Raw genomic sequence first — 21,304 nt, 5'->3', positions numbered from 1 at the left:
ACCACAGAGCTGCAGAAACAACAAAAACAGCCTAGTCTAGGTTGGTTCTAAAACATGACATCATGGAACATATGACAGAGAACAATAATGGTTCATCAACTGATTTCAACAAGCTGACAGTTTTTTTTGCCAAAGGGGAAATGGTCTAGAAGTTTAGCCCAGAAACCTGCACCTGTAGCATCCCTCTCTGACATCCCCGACTCATCTAACAGCCTGCTACTATTTGACTGACAGCTGAGTTTGGAATTTACATTCTTTCTCTGTGTATGTGTAAATGATGTGATGTATTTTTACATAATTTATATCATTGTGTTTCCAATACAATTTCCCCCTGGGGAACAATAAAGTTGATCTTATCACTCTCCTCACAGGATGCTGAAGAACATCACAGGTGACATGGGGAATGGCTCCTTCTCCTGCCACCACTCCTCCTTTGAGGCCTTCCGCTGCTTTGGCGTGCTGTGGAGTTCGGCTGTGACCATAGTTGGGACGGTGGGGAACGTGATGACCATTCTGGCCGGGTGCGGACGCGTTTCAACTCGCTGATGGTGAACCTGGGCCTGGCGGACCTGCTGTACTGCACCCTGCTGCAGCCTGCCTGTGTTGACTCCTACCTACACCTCCGCTGGAGGGGCGGCGTCTTCGGCCTCCTCTTCCTCTCCAACTCCGTCTCCATCATCACACTGTATCTGATCAAGGAAAGTCGCTACCTGCTGGTGGCGAGGCGGTATATCTTTGAGTGGGTGTTCTCTCGGTGGGGCCTCGCCCTCCTCCTGCCCTCCACCAGCTTCGGCCGGCTTTGGCCCATTTACGTGTTTCTTCCCTGCAGGTGTGCACATGCAGTTTCCACCGCACCAGGGGGCGCCCTTACACCACCGTGCTGCTCTTCTTCTACTTCTTCATCGGCCTGGGCTGCGTGGTGCTTTTATTCCTGCTCGTCTACAGGCGGGTCAGGGTGGCAGCAAGGGCACCGGTCAGCTACTGACTCAGCTGACGCTTATCACGAAGGAAGCTGACCTCATCAGAACCAGGGATGGAGAGGGACAGTGGCGTCGGGAGTGGGGTGGCCACCACCCAGAGCTGTGAGTTGAACAGCCAGGGGGAACTACCCCAATACAGGGGACAATGGTAAGTTATCGTCCAGTGTTTCGTATGCTGTTTTGTCTGCTGAACATTGCTGATAAGTAGAACCGCACCCCCCAAGGTGCTCCACATGTTCTGTGCCAACCTCGCCTGACTCAACAGCTGTAATAACCCTGTGCTCTACACTGTCTTGAACCGCCAGTTTGGAGAGACCTACCGGGCCCTACTGGCCAGGGCCACCAGACCCCTCTGGAAACATTGACCTTTACATTTTGGTAGTTTAGGAGGGGCTCTTATTCAGAGGGATTCATGTTGCATTCAAGAAAACTGGGAACTCTGAAAAAAACTATGTCAAATCATGACGACAGTAATCTTCAGGTCCGGAAGTCGGAGCTCTAGAAAGAGGCCGGAGCTCCCGACCTGGAATTCCGAGTTGGATGACCGTCCAAAAATATTTTTCCCAGTCATCTTGAACGTACTGAAGTCGGAAGTCTGAGATTTATGAGTTCCGAGTTATTTTGAAAGCGGCATTATAGTGCATTCGACTAAGCTGGGTAAGACAACCATAAAGTAATTATCATAGCACTTCAAATAGGGAAAACACTCTTCTCCCCCATTGGTCTTGATGGAGCTACTTCCTCCTCTATAAATTCCTCTCCTCCTTCCTGAATGTCACATTTACTATCAGCTCGCAAGGGTAAAATCAGCCATTCTGTGATTTCTTCTGGAAAGGGTTCAACGATTTTAGGCTAAGATTATGCTCACAAGGCTTATTTTTTTTCAGTTACAAACACCAACGTACACCTACTGTAAGGCCTTAGTTCTAATAGATGAAATGGCTTTCAAAGCTCAAAGTTCACCTCTATCATGTACTGTAGTCATACAATATGATCAAACCGCATAAGGTCATTTATTCTTTCAGCAGGAAGCCAGAGGTCACCAACGGGGAGATATCACTGTATCAAGACCTGGGGGGTGTTAGTTATGCAAATAACTACATCCTCCTCTACATCTTGTATATATGTGTCATTGTATCTTGGTCTGTTTATAATAAAACAAATCTGTACTTTCATTACTTCTAGTACCTTACTTTCACTGGACACATAGGACATTTCCCTTTTACACAAGGGAAAATTCTGCCCACCCTAGATCAGAACTTTTGAAATGTCCCTTTTTTCAAGTTCCAAAATGCATGTCCTGAAGAGATGTTGGAAGTCATAATGTCCTCAATGACATGATTAAATAGGTCTCCACCTTCTGGTAATTCAGAATATGTCATTTATTTATCATAGCACACCATGTAGTCATATTGGTATAGATGTGGCATGATGTCATACTCTATGAGTATTACTGAATTACAATGTTTGTGAGATTCTCTAACACAGAGCAACGTGCTGTATAAAAAAGTTTGATTGGTTTCTCCTTCGGCAGCTTGTCTCATCCTAGCCTACTATTGTGGTTACTATCGCAATAGATATTTGTCACTATGACTACTGAACAGACTGACACCAAACTCAAGATTTGTTGGGGGAAAAAAAATGTATAGCCAGGTTGGGTCACATCTCAATATCATTTTATTTTAACCCCTTTATCATCACATATGTCATTATCTGCAGACTATGCTGTAAAACAAGAAATACAAATGATAGATGCCATTCCCAATACATGTTAATCTTTCCTCGCTGTATTCAGGACTTGTGAATCCTGAACGAACAGAGTAAAGTTTGCAATATCCCTGCTGCGGCTTGTACAAAATAACAACAGGCTTTCTGTGGTTATTTCACTCCAAGAGAATTCCCTGACATGTAAATAGTGGTACATACCAAGTCACTCATTAATGATCACATTCTGCAGCCCATGCTGTGCCCTACAACACTGTACACCCACAGCGTATAGATTGACGTATCCCTCTATCATAAATCAGGTAAGTGGTCACCAGAAATGCTACACTAAAAGCAATCAGAAACCATAAAAATGATGATTCATGTGGTATAGTCTGAATTGGCCTAAAATGAAACCGACTGGACCCAAGACTTGGATATCACTCAGTCACTCATCTTCTCCAGCTCTTTGGAGTAGTGCCTTAAAATGTGTCCCTCCATACCATCCTGGGGTTGGATGCTGGTTGATAATGTCTCTCAGTCACACGTAATAGAATTCTTAACCCTGTCGGACACAAGTAATGTACCACATAATATAAAGTCACATTTTCTCACAAGCAGTATTTTCCTCATAATGTATAATACAATGCTTGTGGGCTTTTCTACCTAGTAAGCAGACATGCAATGTCTGTTTTTAGTTGTTTTTGCTCAACCAGACCTTTTATCCAGAGTCAAATATGGTATTTGGACAAAAAAACATTATTAAAAGACAAACAGAAGAGAGGAAGAAGTGCAAAAGTTTCATTACCTTTTCAAACACTAAATTAGCTTCTTTTTTTAAAGCTAGTTGGTGTGAAGGCAATGCAAATATTATAAAAATGGGATTCACATACTTTTTCCTTCTCAGAAATCAGTCATGTCACAACAGTGCAAAAAGTCTTACTAGATCTCTTAATGTAATATATATACACACACATAGAAAATTTGTAATATGCTGTACCTGATGGGCACAACAGATGGTCCACGGAGCTTTTCTAATGTTACAGATGCAGGGTGAGAGTAGTAGCCTATATTTGTGTACTATGTAACCATGTTATGGTCTAATGTGCATCCTCAGTTTGGTTAAATATGGATGAACGTTGTCTTTGAATTATGGGTAAGTGCTTCCACAGTAGCAAGTCATATAGTTTGGTTAGACATTGTGTATTGTTGTGAATGCTGCGAGAGTGGTCATTCGCAGGGCTGCAGAGGGGCAGTGAAGGGGAGTCCGGGTAGAGTCCCCTCAAGGAAGGTTGTGTCGTCAGACAGGAAGTCAACGCATTCATACATGTTGGAGTCACTGAGGATATCCTGGAGGGTGGGATTCAGGTCCTCATCGGGAATTACCATGGCAACAGAGAACATGGGGTCAGGAGTTAGGGGCAGCTCTGGGGGAAGAGGGTCTCCAATTAGGCCTGAGGGAGGGAAGGTGGAGGGCTCTGTTGTAAGAAGTAATTTAAAATCAGTTATTTATTCTAATTACAATCGAGACTCAACGGTTTCATTTGGAAAACAGCATTCTGCAACCCACTGAGGAAGCAGACATGTATTAGGTGAAAAACACAGAACGGAATATCATTATTAGTGATACAAAACAGCCAGTTGTGGTTAATTAAAACATACAGTCCACAGGACATGAAGATGCATCTTTGGAGCATATGGTGCGGTATGGTAGTCCCTCCAGGATTTCAGTTTTTTTGTGTAGTATTTGCAGGGGAATATGCTCGAGTTTGCTGCGGCAATTCTGACATTTTGCATAGCAATAGCCTTTTTTTTCTTCCAAAATGCGTTAAAAAAAATGTTAACGTGTGGCTTGACTGAATTATATGAGGTAAATGTGCGCCGATTGGTTGAAATTGCAAGCCCTCTTTCTGTGATGCGGTGATGGTCAGTTTTATGCAACAATATTTTGGTGATTTGACTGGTTTTATGGTGAAATAGTGCAGTGATTGGCCAAATTTGTAAGCACTCGCATAATAGGCAGGGAATTGTAGATTTCAAAAGAAATTGCGATTGCAGAATCACGGGAATGCTGGAGGGACTGGTATGGCAAACAGAGGAAGAGAAAGGGTGTAAACGGAGTCTGTGTAAATCACCTACCCCGCTCACTAGCTAACATTCTCTACAGAGAATGGCACATGCAGGCATATGCAGAACAATGAGACAATGGGGGGGGGGGGGGGGGGGGGGGGGGTTTGTTAAGGAAAACAGTAAACAAAAAGAAACCCAGCTGATTGAGGTGCCCTCCCTTCTATGGTTTAGCAGTCGGTAGGGAGACAGTCGGTAAGGACCCCTACTTTGAAATGATCAGCTAAAGACAGAGAAACTTGAGGGCAGATAAAGCTCAAAAGCATGCTATTGTGTTTAGGAGCAGATTGCTGACTTCTGATGAGAAAAAGGGTCAGATGACACTTAAAGGGATTTGGTTGATTGGTTTACTGGGAGGCTTGGCGACTCACCGAAGGCCTCTCCACCCAGACCATATCTTGGGTTCATTGGCCCTGAGCCTTCGCCTTCCACAGTGTCAGAATACATAGGCGACTTAGCCTCCAGTGTGTTCCTACAGTAACCAATGACAAATAGCCATTACACACAACCAGTTCCTGAGGTAACCAATGAGAGACTGGGATTACACTACAATTTTGATGGAGCCAGAGTATTTTCATATTACGAGCTTTCATTTACAAAATGGCCTCTATTCGGAAAGCACAGGTAGAGTGGGGGCTAAGGGAGGCTCCTGTAGGGATTTTCAGGTGACTTACAATCCACATGTTAAGGCTGGATAAATGAAATGATAAAAATACTCACTCTTTAGATACGAAAACCAACTTAGTTTTGATGTACTTAATGTATTGACTATCCGCTGAAAAGACAAAGGTAAATTATTTAGATTAATAGCAATCAACTCAACTTGCAAAAAGGATGTCAAATGCTTCATAAACAAACTATAAGATGCATCAATAATCCAAACTTTCATTGCGCCACAAGATCCTTCTGGTACTCACCTCCACTCTTCTCTGTGTAGTACTTCCCGAAGGCCTCCACCTTGGGCGTGTCAGGGTAGAGGAAGAGGAGCGGGTTTTCCGGGACGTTCTCATCCTCCAGGATCTGGAAGTTTCTGATGATCTCATGGAAAGGGATCTGGCCAAGGTCCACCTTGGTGAAGGGCTGCACCGAGCGCACATCAGGCTCACCTGGAGAGGGAGGACAAGGATAATAGATTAGATAAGGTAGTAGAGAATGTGTGGAAAAGGGGCAGGGAGGGCAATATAGGGGGACAGATAGGAGGATAAATTCACCCTCTTTGGAAGCACTAACGTCAATCAATTCATCGGATGCTAAAATATAAAAAGGCGTCACTGTGTGTAGTACAAGACTTCCTAAATGTGACGTAGAAATCTTGCAAAAATAATTTCTTGTTAAGTCTCTGTCCCATGCCATATGATCCTGTCGTCTCACCGGTGAGGGAGTAGTCCACCCAGGAGAAGGTGATGCCTCCATCTCTGATGCTCTCACTGAAGCGCAGGAGGAATGTACCCCTCTGTTTCTTCTTCAGGAGGGTCTTCTCTTTGCCTTTACTCACAAAACCCATGATAGAACTGCAGAGTGGAAAAGCATACACAGAGAAAACAAACCAGACCTTTAATAAGTTGTTGTTAAATCAAAATGACATCCATAAACTATTTCTCAAATAATGATTTTGTGAAATAACAGGACAGCCTATCTCAGAGCCTCAAACTATAATGGGTCATTTTTTCTCCTCAGACATACCCATCTTTCCACAGGTTCTCTAAGTGACTCTTCACCATAAAAAGGATACCATCGAACCACACCCAAAAAGTGAAGTTGGTGTTAGGAACATTTTCCTGCAACACAGGGATGATTGAGGTTGGCACAGCTTAGACTGACATCAGTATTTCCACTGTCAGCATCATGCAGAGAGCTAACAAGTGACAAGATAATCACCTTGCTGAACTTAGTCCATGAGATTTTGCAGGCGTCGTAACTTTGCTGCTTTCCTGAAGGGGCAGAAAACAATAATTTGCCAAACCTACTTCACTGACATCTCTAGACCTGAAAGTCATGTAGCACTGTAAACATACCAGCCAATGAACACTATACCTAGGATTGAGATGGGTAGTAGACGTACCAAAGAGTTTATGTGCGATCATGTCCAGCTGGTTAGATTCCAGACCCCGCGTGGTGGAGGAGAGGAACTGCCAGCTCAACATCTCCCCTAGTTGGGGCCACGTAGCCGCGGGACAGTTGGCAAAGAACAGAAGGTTCTGCAGAAACACATTCTTAACAATTATTAAAAACACACAAATATACATTTATTAAAAATATATATTTTTTAAAGAGTTGGCTAAGTAATTGTTTGAACAAGACATCTGATCAAAAGCTGGGGGACCTGCATTGATGACCTCTCACCTTTGGCTCGAGGCAAAGCATGTTGAACCAGAGGATGGAAGCCCAGGCACTCTGCTGCTGGCTGGAGTTGGAGATGATGACCACAGGGAGAGAGGACGTCTGGGGTGGGATGCAGTGGACAAAGGAACATGCATTCGTATGACCGACTACTGTAGCATGGACCTTATTACATTTAGATTGTTTTTAGCAGACAATCATCCAGGGAAACCAATGCAAGACCAGAGCACCCTTACTGTGTCACAACATATGGGGCTGATAGCTAATGAGGGCACAGGGAATGACAGGAAGACCCACCTCTAAGGAGACTGACATGTCGTGCAGAAGAAACTCCGTGTTAAAGTTGATGATGTGCAGCTCCTCTGTGACGCTGAGAGAGAGCTGTCGGCACAGAGAGGTTCACCACCAACACATCCAGGATCAAACACACCTGTTGCTCAACTCTACTACAGTATGGCTAATGCTTTGAGTATTAAAGTGGATATATGTTGAAGCATGATGTAACTCACGTCATGGATCCCCTTGCCCCCTCCTCCAGATTTCTGCTCCTTCAGTGTCTGCAAATAACAATTAAATCTGTTTTGGTTAGTCCATCTCTGCTATAAGCAATTGTGATGACAAAATTGCATAATGCATCAGATAATTGATATCATAATTGATTCATCAAAACCTTTTAAACTGAGACTCAGCTATATGATGTTGCCATGAGCAACACCGCAGATGTTACAGATGAAAGTGATGCACTGACAGTGTATCTTCGCAGGTGCGCTTCGATAGCTACAACGTGTTAGCTGCGGAACCATAAACACTGGAGAAGTACAGCCTCGCGCTTCAATGCTCTTAGTTGTTGCGGAAATTGCCCCAATATTACAGTTTACCTTGTGCATCTCTGACTACCTTTAAGCAAGTCAACTGCATACAGTTTCATGGTTAATTTCCACACAGTGTTGTATAACTGACTACCAATCCATATCTCTCCGCCAACAAAAGCCTGTCTGTCCTACTGACTCACCAGATGTCTGAAGTCTGCCACCATGCCTCCACTCATACTCTCAGCCATGTTCAGGGCCTTACTGTTGGTCCCCAGGACATTGAACCGACGGTACCTACAGGCCAAGAGAACATGGAGTGACCGGGTGAATGTATAAAAGTGGTTTACATGAATTTGTTGACACATTCGATTTCTTTACATTTGTTGTCATGTTTTTACACTTCAAATTTGGCACAAATCTAGTCCCAAATGTCACATCTTACCCTTTGACCAAAGGAGCCTCCCTAGAGATGAGAGAAAGGGAGAGGAACACCCACTTCAGTATAATGGCCAATAGGGGTCACTTAATTCACTCATATCATTTTCTGACAATGTTCTAAAGTCATCTAGCTCAAAAGCAAAGCAATGATCAATAAATCTAATGACTATCTACATGTCTGGACTAAAGCAACGAGAGCACTACGTAAGGCAGGCATCTAATATGTAAAGAACGGATTTAATTTCCCAAAGGTTCCATCTCACCTGTCCATAGACACGTTCACTTTCATGGCATGGTTCAGCTCAGGAAATTTGACGAGGAATCTAGAAGAAAACACACGGAATTGTATAAATGGATGTCACATTCACTCTGATATTCAATTCAGTGACGGGCTGGTTATTTAACAGCCGTCATAACTAGGAAAGAGTCTGAAGTACTCACCTGGTCTTGACTGAGAACTGGACATTGGTACGCAGGACCAAGGGGCCTTTCCCTTGGGGCATAGAGGGCTGAGTCTCCACCACAAAGGCGCTGAAAACACAAAATACCTTCTGTGAACAATAGTGAGAAAAAGGGAACTGAACATATCATTAGTGTGCTTGTGTATTATTATTTGTACTGTTTGAGGATTTACTATGTTAGTGTGTAAACTTTGTTTATCAGAGTTGTTTATGAGCCAGTGTGATTGTGTATTGTAAATTATGTAAAACCTTTTGAGCAGGCTGGTGAGGAGGCTGTCCACCCTCTTCTGCAGCGCTGGTTTCTGCTTCTTCACAGGGTCGTGCTCATAGGTCACCTTCCCCATCAGCTCCTCCAGCTTCTTAAGGAACTTACGCACCTGGAACAGACACTCCGCCTCCGTTGTAAACCTAGAGAGAGGTCAGACAGAGGCCGAATAGAGGTCATACAGGAGATCACACAGAGGGGTCAGAGGTCAAACAACAGAATGAACATGGTCTACCGCCGCAGGCTCTTTCTAAGAAAGGCTTTGTAGTCCCTCCTTCAGCAAGCCAGGGCAGATGTACTGAACGCTCAGAGTTACAGCAGACAGCCGTTAAAGATGGTTTAGGTCAGGTAGATCTACAGAGGTGAATGGCTGTACTGTACCACTTCTCCAACTGGTCCAGGCAGGTGCTGTCTGGGGCTCCAATGCAGGCCTTCTGCTGCCTCCTTTGCCACTGCACTAGCTCTTCCCTCACAAGCACACACAGCAGCTCCTCCGCACCGTCCAGCAGCATACCCATACCGGACAACATGCTCTACAGCGGAGACGGGGAGGGCGAAGGGGAGAGAGAGCGGGGGGAGAACCAGAGGAAATATATGTTATATGAATAATACACTTCATAATGTCCTAATTTATTATTAGGTAAATGTCTAAGGCGTAAATTGTTTAAGGTGATGTAGACTAGAGAATTGTGTGTGGTACCTTCCTGGAGGCGTCCAGTCTGTTGAGTAGAGCCTGCAGCACCTTCATCTGTTCCGTCTTCTCCGCCTCGTTGGTGGTGCCTATGCACAAGAGCCTGAGTCATCGTCAAGTCAACAAATCAACTACTAATAGAATGAGGTTACAGATGTCACCCGATAGAACGCGTCACTTCATAACTCACATCCATGACAAAAGAAAATTGACTCTTCATAGTCGTGTGGGCTTCAGGGAAATATATACAGTATCATATCCCTCAGTCTCTATCCTCTGCTTAATCGATTATCACAAATACAAAGGATGAGCTCACCTTCCATGTTATGAGTCTGGTATTTAAAATCAAACTCATCTTGTTGTTCCTCCAGACATTTCACTGTGTGTTCCATGCACTGCATTTACAACAACAAAACAGACAAACTGTCAATGGTGGTCTGTAAATCAAATGTTATTGTACACATATTTAGCAGATGTTATTGCGGGTGTAGCGAAATGCTTGTGTTCGTTCCTAGCTACAACAGTGCAGTAGTATCTAACAATTCACAACAATACACACAAATCTAAAAGTAAAATAATGGAATTAAGAAATATATAAATATTAGAGATTGAGCAATGTCAGTGCGGCATTGACTAAAATGCAGTATATACATATGAGATGAGTAAAACAGTATGTTAACATAATGTCATGGTAGTAATGTTATCATAATGAAAAGTTTGGCAGCAACATTAGAGGAGAGCCCACCCCCCATAGGATGCTCATATCATGGTAGGCATTGCAACCTTTAGACTCACGGAGACGCTCACCTGAACTTTATTCTTAAGGTCTGCCATCTTACGCTCAATGTTCCGCTGGCTGTCTGTCTCCATGGGGTTCTGCTGGACCTGCAGCAGCTGGACCTGAGAGGAAGAAGAAACACAGTATTGATGACCCTAAAGTCTTTCAAATGAGATGTACCGCCACCTACGGCGGTGAGAGAGTAGGTATACAGGATAACCCAATCCCGCACCCTATTCTTAAATGCCCTTTTATAATACACAGTGCATTTGGAAAGTATTCAGAACCCTTTAATTTTTCCACATTTTGTTACGTTCCATTTTCGAATAATGGTGTATTAAATGTTTTTAAATCCTCAATCTACACGCAATACCCCACAATGACAAAGCGAAAACAGTTTTGTTTTTTTATGTTTGCAAATTTATACAAAATGAAAACAGAAATACACTGCTCAAAAAAATAAAGGGAACACTTAAACAACACAATGTAACTCCAAGTCAATCACACTTCTGTGAAATCAAAATGTCCACTTAGGAAGCAACACTGATTGACAATAAATTTCACATGCTGTTGTGCAAATGGAATAGACAAAAGGTGGAAATTATAGGCAATTAGCAAGACACCCCCCAAAACAGGAGTGATTCTGCAGGTGGTGACCACAGACCACTTCTCAGTTCCTATGCTTCCTGGCTGATGTTTTGGTCACTTTTGAATGCTGGCGGTGCTCTCACTCTAGTGGTAGCATGAGACGGAGTCTACAACCCACACAAGTGGCTCAGGTAGTGCAGTTCATCCAGGATGGCACATCAATGCGAACTGTGGCAAAAAGGTTTGCTGTGTCTGTCAGCGTAGTGTCCAGAGAATGGAGGCGCTACCAGGAGACAGGCCAGTACATCAGGAGACGTGGAGGAGGCCGTAGGAGGGCAACAACCCAGCAGCAGGACCGCTACCGCCGCCTTTGTGCAAGGAGTAGCACTGCCAGAGCCCTGCAAAATGACCCCCAGCAGGCCACAAATGTGCATGTGTCAGCATATGGTCTAACAAGGGGTCTGAGGATCTCATCTCGGTACATAATGGCAGTCAGGCTACCTCTGGCGAGGCTGTGCGGCCCCACAAAGAAATGCCACCCCACACCATGACTGACCCACCGCCAAACCGGTCATGCTAGAGGATGTTGCAGGCAGCAGACCGTTCTCCACGGCGTCTCCAGACTCTGTCACGTCTGTCACATGTGCTCAGTGTGAACCTGCTTTCATCTGTGAAGAGCACAGGGCGCCAGTGGCGAATTTGCCAATCTTGGTGTTCTCTGGCAAATGCCAAACGTCCTGCACGGTGTTGGGCTGTAAGCACAACCCCCACCTGTGGACGTCGGGCCCTCATACCACCCTCATGGAGTCTGTTTCTGACCGTTTGAGCAGACACATGCACATTTGTGGCCTGCTGGAGGTCATTTTGCAGGGCGCTGGCAGTGCACCTCCTTGCACAAAGGCGGAGGTAGCGGTCCTGCTGCTGGGTTGTTGCCCTCCTACGGCCTCCTCCACGTCTCCTGATGTACTGGCCTGTCTCCTGGTAGCGCCTGCATGCTCTGGACACTACGCTGACAGACACAGCAAACCTTTTTGCCACAGTTCGCATTGATGTGCCATCCTGGATGAACTGCACTACCTGAGCCACTTGTGTGGGTTGTAGACTCCGTCTCATGCTACCACTAGAGTGAGAGCACCGCCAGCATTCAAAAGTGACCAAAACATCAGCCAGGAAGCATAGGAACTGAGAAGTGGTCTGTGGTCACCACCTGCAGAATCACTCCTGTTTTGGGGGGTGTCTTGCTAATTGCCTATAATTTCCACCTTTTGTCTATTCCATTTGCACAACAGCATGTGAAATTTATTGTCAATCAGTGTTGCTTCCTAAGTGGACAGTTTGATTTCACAGAAGTGTGATTGACTTGGAGTTACATTGTGTTATTTAAGTGTTCCCTTTATTTTTTTGAGCAGTGTACCTTATTTTAGTACTCAGACTCTTTGCAATGAGACTCGAAACTGAGCTCAGGTGCATCTTGGTTTCCATCGATCATCCTTGAGATGTTTTTACAAGTTGATTGGAGTCCACCTGTGATAAATTCAATTGGATTGGACATGATTTGGAAAGGCACACACCTGTCTATGGTCCCACAGTTGACAGTGCATGGCAGAACAAAAACCAAGCCATGAGGTTGAAGGAATTGTCCATAGAGTTTCGAGACAGGAATATGTCAAGGCACAGATCTGGGGAAGGTTACCAAAACATTTCTGCAGCATTGAAGGTTCCCAAGAACACAGTGGCCTCCATCATTCTTAAATGGAAGAAGTTTGGAACCATCAACACTCTTCCTTCAGATGGCCGCCCGGCCAAACTGAGCAAACGGAGAAGGGCCTTGGTCAAGGAGGTGACCAAGAACGCAATGGTCAATCTGACAGAGCTCTAGAATTCCTCTGTGGAGATGAGAAAACCTTCCAGAATGACAACCATCTCTGCAGCACTCCACCAATCAGGCCTTCATGGTAGAGTGGCTGATGGAACATCTGGAGAGACCTGAAAATAGGTGTGCAGCAAAACTCCCCATTCAACCTGACAGAGCTTGAGAAGATCTGCAGAGAAGAATGGGAGATACTCCCCAAATACTGGTGTGCCAAGTTTGTAGCATCATACCCAAGAAGACTCAATGCTGTAATCGCTGCCAAAAGGTGCTTCAATAAAGTACTGAGTAAAAGGTCTGAATACTTACATAATGGGATATATATTTTTCATAAATTAACAAAAATTCTAAACCTGTTTTTGCTTAGTCATTATAGGGTATTGTGTGTAGATTGAGGGGGGAAAACAATTTAATCGATTTTAAAATAAGGCTGTAACCTAACAAAATGTGGGGGAAAAAAATCAAGGGGTCTGAATACTTTCGGTTGTTAAAGGCTCTGTGTTTGTCTAACCTGCTCAGCCAGCTCAGCGTTCTGCAGGATCTCCTTCTCTTTCGCCAGAAACCACTGGATGATGTTGGCCAGATTGTAAGGCTCCTCTTGGTACCTCTGGAGGAAGAGAGGGCGTGAAGAGTGGTTTTACTAGAGTAGTAGTACTTCATCAAAACCTTGAAGGGCTGCAAACTCAGTAGCTCTAAGACCCAGTTGACTACTGTTCTAGAAGGTTCTATCTACACTAAAAATATAAACACAACATGAAGTGCTGGTCCCATGTTCCATGAGCTGAAATAAAATATCTTAGAAATGTTCCACACACACACACAAATTCTCACAAATTTGTTTTAATCCCTGTTAATGAGTATTTCTCCTTTGCCAAGATAATCCATCCACCTGACAGGTTTGGCATATTAAGAAGCTGATTAAACAGCATGATCATTACACAGGTGCATCTTGTGCTGGGGAAAATAAAAGGCCACTCAAATGTGCAGTTTTGTTAAACAATGCAATGCCACAGGTGTCTCAAGTTGAGGGAGCATGCAATTGGCATGCTGACTGCACGAATGTCCACCTGAGCTGTTGCCAGACCCTTGAATGTTAATTTCTCTACCATAAGCTGCCTCCAAAGTCCATTTAGAGAATTTGGCAGTACGTCCAACCAGCCTCACAAGCGCAGACCACATGTATGGTGTCATGTAGGCGAGTGGTTTGCTGATGTCAACATCGCGAACAGAGTGACCCATGGTGGCAGTGTGGTTATGGTATGGGCAGGCATAAGCTACGGACAACGAACACAATTGCATTTTATGGATGGCAATTTGAATGCAGAGATACTGTGACATTATCCTGAGGCCCATTATCATGCCAATCGTCTGCCGCTCTCACCTCATGTTTCAGCATGATAATGCACGGCCCTATGTGGTAAGGATATGTATACAATATCTGGAAGCTGAAAATGTCCCAGTTTTTCCATTGTCTCCATACTCAGACATGTCACCCATTGAGCATGTTTGGGATGCACATGTACGACAGCATGTTCCAGTTCCCGCTAATATCCAGCAACTTCTAACAGCCATTGAACATTTCACAGGCCACAAACAAAATCCTGATCAACTCTAGGCGGAGGAGATGTGTCACACCAAATACTGACTGGTTCTGATCCACACTCCTATCTTTTTTCAGTTATCTGTATTCCAAGTGATGTGAAATCCATAGATTAGGGCCTAGTGAATTTTTCAATTGTCTGATTTCCTTATAAGAACTAACTCACCAAAATCTTTGAAATTGTTGGTTTATATTTTTGTTCTGTATATTTATCAGACACCCCATAGAGAGCCACACCTGGAAGCTGTGTTTGAAACGGCGTATGTTGTGCTGCAGCAGGAAGGACTCTCCCCCCTGGACGAAGCGGCTGTGCTGGATATCCAGGTTCTCTAATAACACTTGGAACAGCACCATGGCAACATCATGGTCCCGCGCTGCACGATCCCTAAGGACGGAAACACAAGGAAACTGGTTAAGGAACTACATAAGAGCTTCATTCACCCCTTTTCCCTGACATTCTTTGGGTTTGTTCTACATGGACATCCCTGTGGTCCTTCAGACATCCCTAAATCAGTGCATAGTCACCCAGACCCTTTCAGTTTTTTTTGTGGCTGAAACAAGAAATAGTGCAGGATGAGTGGATTGCCTCACCAGTCTTGACCCTCTATCCAGTGTGCCAGGTAGTGGCGTACATCCATGGGGAAGGCATCCCCATCATAGAGCTCATCCACCTGTGTCAGGTACACAGACTCCAGCTGCCTCAGCTTCTCCCACTGGGCCATGACTGGCTGGAGACAACACCACAGGCATGCATATAATCAGTAATAACAGCCATACAGACAGAGTACACAATACGAGGTGAGGTTTGTTTACTAAGCTTGCACATCTAGGGACATTATCTTCTTTGCACTGCTGCCAGTGGTCTGACCACAAGACTACATGTTTATTGAACCTTTATTTAACCAGGTAGGCAAGTTGAGAACAAGTTCTCATTTACAATTGCGACCTGGCCAAGATAAAGCAAAGCAGTTCGACACATACAACACAGAGTTACACATGGAGTAAAACAAACATACAATATTACAGTAGAAAAATAAGTCTATATACAATGTGAGCAAGTGAGGTGATATAAGGGAGGTGAAGGCAAAAAAAGGCCATGGCGGCGAAGTAAATACAATATAGCAAGTAAAACACTGGAATGGTTGATTTGCAGTGGAAGAATGTGCAAAGTAGAGAGAAATAATGGGGTGCAAAGGAGCAAAATAAATAAATACAGTAGGGGGAGAGGTAGTTGTTTGGGCTAAATTATAGATGGGCTATGTACAGGTGCAGTAATCTGTGACCTGCTCTGACAGCTGGTGCTTAAAGCTAGTGAGGGAGATAAGTGTTTCCAGTTTCAGAGATTTTTGGAGTTCTTTCCAGTCATTGGCAGCAGAGAACTGGAAGGAGAGGCAGCCAAAGGAAGAATTTGTTTTGGGGGTGACCAGAGAGATATACCTGCTGGAGCGCGTGCTACAGGTGGGTGCTGCTATGGTGACAAGCGAGCTGAGACAAGGGGGGCCTTTACCTAGCAGGGTCTTGTAGATGACATGAACCCAGTGGGTTTGGCAACGAGTATGAAGCGAGGGCCAGCCAACGAGAGCGTACAGGTCGCAGTGGTGGGTAGTATATGGGGCTTTGGTGACAAAACAGATGGCACTGTGATAAACTGCATCCAATTTATTGAGTAGGGTATTGGAGGCTATTTTGTAAATGACATCACCGAAGTCAAGGATTGGTAGGATGGTCAGTTTTACAACGGTATGTTTGGGAGCATGAGTGAAGGATGCTTTGTTGCGGAATAGGAAGCCAATTGTAGATTTAACTTTGGATTGGAGATGTTTGACGTGAGTCGGGAAGGAAAATTTATAGTCTAACCAGACACCTAGGTATTTGTAGTTGTCCACATATTCTAAGTCAGAGCCATCCAGCGTAGTGATGTTGGACAGGCGGGCAGGTAGCGATCGGTTGAAGAGCATGCCTTTAGTTTTACTTGTATTTAAGAGCAATTGGAGGCCACGGAAGGAGAGTTGTATGGCATTGAAGCTCGCATGGAGGGTTGTTAACACAGTGTCCAAAGGGCCAGAAGTATACAGAATGGTATCGTCTGCGTAGAGGTGGATCAGAGACTCACCAGCAGCAAGAGCGACATCATTGATGTATACAGAGAAGAGAGTCGGTCCAAGAACTGAACCCTGTGGCACCCCCATAGAGACTGCCAGAGGCCCGGACAACAGACCCTCCGATTTGACACACTGAACTCTATCAGAAGTCGTTGGTGAACCAGGCGAGGCAATCATTTGTGAAACCAAAGCTGTCGAGTCTGCCGATGAGGATGTGGTAATTGACAGAGTCGAAAGCCTTGGCCAGGTCAATGAATACGGCTGCACAGTATTGTTTCTTATCGATGGCGGTTAGGATATCGTTTAGGACCTTGAGCGTGGCTGAGGTGCACCCATGACCATCGCTGAAACCAGATTGCATAGCGGAGAAGGTATGGTGGGATTCGAAATGGTCGGTAGTCTGTTTGTTGACTTGGCTTTCGAAGACCTTAGAAAGGCAGGGTAGGATAGTTATAGATCTGTAGCAGTTTGGGTCAAGAGTATCTCCCCCTTTGAAGAGCGATGCTAATGCAGAACGCCATAGGATGTTTTTGTGTTGGTTAAGAGTAGTCAGGTCTGGAGAGAACCAAGGGCTATATCTGTTCCTGGTACTAAATTTCTTGACTGGGGCATGCTTATTTAAGATGGTGAGGAAGGCATTTAAAAATAAAAGAAACAGGCATCCTCTACTGACGGGATGAGATCAATATCCTTCCAGGATACCCCGGCCAGGTCGATTAGAAAGGCCTGCTCGCTGAAGTGTTTCAGGGAGCGCTTGACAGTGATGAGTGGAGGTCGTTTGACCGCTGACCCATTACGGATGCAGGCAATGAGGCAGTGATCGCTGAGATCTTGGTTGAAAACAGCAGAGGTGTATTTAGAGGGCAAGTTGGTTAGGATGATATCTATGAGGGTCCCCGTGTTTACGGTTTTGGGGTGGTACCTGGTAGGTTCATTGATAATTTGTGTGAGATTGAGGGCATCAAGCTTAGATTGTAGGATGGCTGGGGTGTTAGGCATGTTCCAGTTTAGGTCGCCTAGCAGCACGAGCTCTGAAGATAGATGGGGGGCAATCAGTTCACATATGGTGTCCAGAGCACAGCTGGGGGCAGAGGGTGGTCTATAGCAGGCGGCAACGGTGAGAGACTTGTTTTTAGAGAGGTGGATTTTTAGGCATCTCTAAAAACAAGTCTCTCACTGTTGCCGCCTGCTATAGACCACCCTCCGCCCCCAGCTGTGCTCTGGACACCATATGTGAACTGATTGCCCCCCATCTATCTTCAGATATATGAGAGATATTGTCTCTAGAAACATCATTGAAACCAGGTGATGTCATCGCATGTGTGGGTGGTAGAACTGAAAGGTTGGATAAGGTATAGTGAGCAGGGCTAGAGGCTCTACAGTGAAATAAGATAAACAGGCATATTGACATTAAGGAGAGGCATGCTTAGTCGAGTGATCATAAGGGTCCAGTGAGTAGACGTTGGTTGGGGTCACGGCGATTCAGACAGCTAGCCGGGCCATCGGTAGCAAGCTAGCATAGGATGGAGGTCTGTTTTTAGCCACCTTCGTTTCCGTCAGTAGATTAGTGGGGTTCCGTGTGGTAGAGGGGATCAATTCAATTGGCAAAATAGATATAGTTATAGTGACCCAAGAAAAAATTGTCCGATAGACTTATTCAGATAGCAGCCGATAAAACAGCTAACGATTAGCGGGCCGCAGAAGGGCGTTCAGGTAACGTCGCGACGGAGGTGCCATTTGGATAACTCCCTCGGGCAGATAACGTCGGTAGTCCAGTCGTGAAGACCCGGTGGGGCTCCGCATTGGCAGTAAAACGGTTCCGGATAGGTGATTGTAGCCCAGGAGTGGCTGATGGAACTCTTCAGCTGGCTAGCTACGGAGTAATTATTGTTTGCTCCGGGATCGACGTAAGCCAATAGTCACACGGATAGCAGCTAGCTAACTGCGAAATCCAGGTGTAAATGTCCAGAGCTTGCGGTTGAAATCTGGGGACATGGAGAGAAAAATAGGTCCGGTATGTTATGGTCTGAGTCGCGTTGTACAAAACTGGCGATAGATTTTCGAGCTAGAGGAATAACTGATGACCACAAACCGTGGTTAGCTGAATACTAACGTTAGCCAGTAAACTGGCTAGCTTCTGGTTAGCTTCTATTGTGGATTTCAGATTTGAGGTACATAGTGTAACGACCCTGGGTTTATAAGCGCGTAAATCGACTCTGCAGTTTGAGCATGCTTTTGTGGCACAGTCGATAGCGCGCCGGACCTCGGGCTAGGAGGTCGAGGGTTCGAGACCTGCTCCCTGCTGTTTCATTACAATAATATATATATTTTTTTTTAATTGGCGAGGTGGGTTGCAGGAGTGTTTTGAAGTTGAGTTTTTGGAAAATAAAATATATAAAAGATACGTGTAAAAAAAAATATATATATATGGGACAAGACGAGGACGTCTGACTGCTATGCCATCTTGGGAATCAAGAATGTATGTAACATGTAACAAGTATATGACTGAAACTCACTCATGGCCTGAGAGAAAGTACCCTTTGAATACTTAATACTCTTATAAATATTTTCCTACACCAAGTATAGGCTATGCCTCAAGAATCCGTTTCTGCGGTTGGAAAGTCTGTTTCAAAGTAAAAAGCCACCCACATGACATTCTGGAAAATGTAAACAAAACTATCATTGTAAAAACGGCTAGGTTCTGACTCGCTACAGGCAAGAACAAGGCAGATGTGTCCATAATATCCAGAGTTTTACTATCCATTGGTCACCACCACACAGTTGCACAAACATATCATATAAGAGCCTGTGTGGAACAGACGTGTCGATGACTAGCAAGAGTAATGTTACAGTGATGGCCGTCAACATCATGTTTTAACCGGACAGCACTAGTGGGCAGAACCGAAACCAATCCGCATTAAGTGCACTAACTATTTAATCAACATTAAGTTCTGACAGGACCACGAAATTACTAGCGGCTGAGGACATATCCAACCAACCGCTCAGACGAACTCCAGCTAGTCGTTTTTACAATCATATAAATGTACATCATAGACAAACGTTGTAACCCAACTAACGTTAGCTAGTTAATAGTTACCATTCTGACTGATTTATGACTGATTTATGCTCAGCAAAAATACGTTCATGCTCAGCGGTGTACGTGACATTCAGAAGGCTACATTTAGTTAGTTAGCTGACGTTAGCCAGTTGTCACTCACCTGTTACGTTACTGTAGTAAATGTTTCTGATTATCGATGACGCACTATTCGCAATGTTGTAGGATTGACAGCTCGTACGTTTTTAACAGAAAATATTTGTTGGTAATTGTGTAGATCATAAAACCAGAAACCGAGACAAACTTCGCTTCCTATTTACGGGAGCAGACATTTGAAACAATTCGGTTCACCTCCCCCCGATTTCATTAAAAGATCACGCACTTTGTTCGCTAAATGTCCCCTCCCAATTTCTCTTTGACCAACCCTGCAACGCACCATTTTGTTTCTTATTGCTGTTTTATTTGGATACAACGAGCCGAAATGGATGAAATACGGAAGTCCAGTTTCTGCCTTAAAACATTTCCAGAAGCTGATTGGGCCATCCCGACAACACTGTTAAGCATTCATGATTGGTCAAAAGGACATGACAATCTATGATTACCGAATCAAGGTGGGACAAACTCAGTTTAGCAGAGGGAGTAAATGAAGAGGGAAGAGCGAGATCGAAACCTAGGACCATCTCAAAATACTTCCAAGAAATTACGTTTCGAAAGTGAGGTATGAAAACAGAAAGGTCCACCCTCTTTTCTTCCGGCGCTTGAATTCAAATGCCGGTATTCTTGACTTAAAGTAATTGCCATCAGACTGTACTGTATTTTTTTTAATAAACTGATATTTCACAGGCTAACGTTAACTGATAACTGGAAATTGGCATGAATTAATTAATTCACAGGTTAGAAACACTAACTAATAGCAATAGACAAAGGACACAACAGACATACAACCAACAGTTTTCACAATGTTTCTGATTCTGAAAACACGCTATTCGCAATGTTGTATGATTGACAGCTAGCATGTTTCTAGCATAACATATTTTTTGCTAATTGTGTAGTTCATAAAACCTCGGATGCTGGATTTATTTTGTATTACATGAAGCTTGGCAAAGTAAGTGTAACAAACCATTTGCATTTCTCATTATTACCCTGAATAGAAGTTCATCATCCTACAGTTTTGAGAGATTACCTGGTTGCTGCTGTATCATGGTTGATAATGGTAATCAACAGCATCCCATATTTACACTAATATGAATCCTTTTCTTCCAGTTGGTGACTGACAGCTTGTTTTTCTCATGGAGGATTCTTCATTCATTATATTACATAAAATACAATTGATTATATCTTGGTAGTATAACAATATACAACTGTAATAATAGCCTACATTGACCATTGTGCTGAAATGAGCCACATAATGACTCAAATGCACAGTTTGGGCAAAATGTACCTGTGTTTCAAAGGAGGTTGGTGAGACCTTAATTGGGGAGGACGGGTTCATG

The 21,304-nt window shown here is 44.1% G+C and overlaps 1 protein-coding gene and 1 pseudogene across 6 annotated transcripts; one reads left to right on the top strand and one right to left on the bottom strand.

Annotated features, from left to right (window-relative positions):
- Nucleotides 1-396: 396 nt before the first annotated feature.
- On the top strand, nucleotides 397-2,047 carry LOC129848207 (G-protein coupled receptor 84-like; annotated as a pseudogene).
- Nucleotides 2,048-2,639: 592 nt separating this feature from the next.
- Nucleotides 2,640-20,269, bottom strand: stat2 (signal transducer and activator of transcription 2). Of its 6 annotated transcripts, none has more exons than XM_055915622.1 (24): nucleotides 19,975-20,269; nucleotides 15,246-15,378; nucleotides 14,892-15,039; nucleotides 13,566-13,661; nucleotides 10,626-10,718; nucleotides 10,135-10,213; nucleotides 9,828-9,907; nucleotides 9,509-9,660; nucleotides 9,112-9,270; nucleotides 8,843-8,932; nucleotides 8,665-8,724; nucleotides 8,406-8,426; nucleotides 8,164-8,257; nucleotides 7,661-7,708; nucleotides 7,449-7,532; nucleotides 7,155-7,253; nucleotides 6,874-7,009; nucleotides 6,690-6,742; nucleotides 6,495-6,589; nucleotides 6,183-6,322; nucleotides 5,729-5,917; nucleotides 5,532-5,586; nucleotides 5,183-5,283; nucleotides 2,640-4,162 (listed from the first exon to the last, which is right to left on the bottom strand). In XM_055915622.1, exons 2-24 carry the CDS (start codon nucleotides 15,374-15,376, stop codon nucleotides 3,915-3,917), a joined length of 2,451 nt encoding a protein of 816 aa, XP_055771597.1. In that variant the 5' UTR covers nucleotides 15,377-15,378; nucleotides 19,975-20,269; the 3' UTR covers nucleotides 2,640-3,914. The 6 variants fall into 6 exon arrangements, with proteins under 6 accessions (XP_055771597.1, XP_055771590.1, XP_055771613.1 ...); XM_055915615.1 differs by having other exon boundaries at nucleotides 15,246-15,382; nucleotides 19,975-20,268; XM_055915638.1 differs by having other exon boundaries at nucleotides 2,640-4,111; nucleotides 15,246-15,382; nucleotides 19,975-20,268.
- Between the last annotated feature and the right edge of the window lie 1,035 nt (nucleotides 20,270-21,304).

The sequence above is a fragment of the Salvelinus fontinalis genome, chromosome 3 (genome assembly GCF_029448725.1).
Source record: "Salvelinus fontinalis isolate EN_2023a chromosome 3, ASM2944872v1, whole genome shotgun sequence".
NCBI classification, from domain to species: domain Eukaryota; kingdom Metazoa; phylum Chordata; class Actinopteri; order Salmoniformes; family Salmonidae; genus Salvelinus; species Salvelinus fontinalis.
Note: the sequence above shows the minus strand (reverse complement) of the source record. Positions and strands in the feature narration are given on the sequence as shown.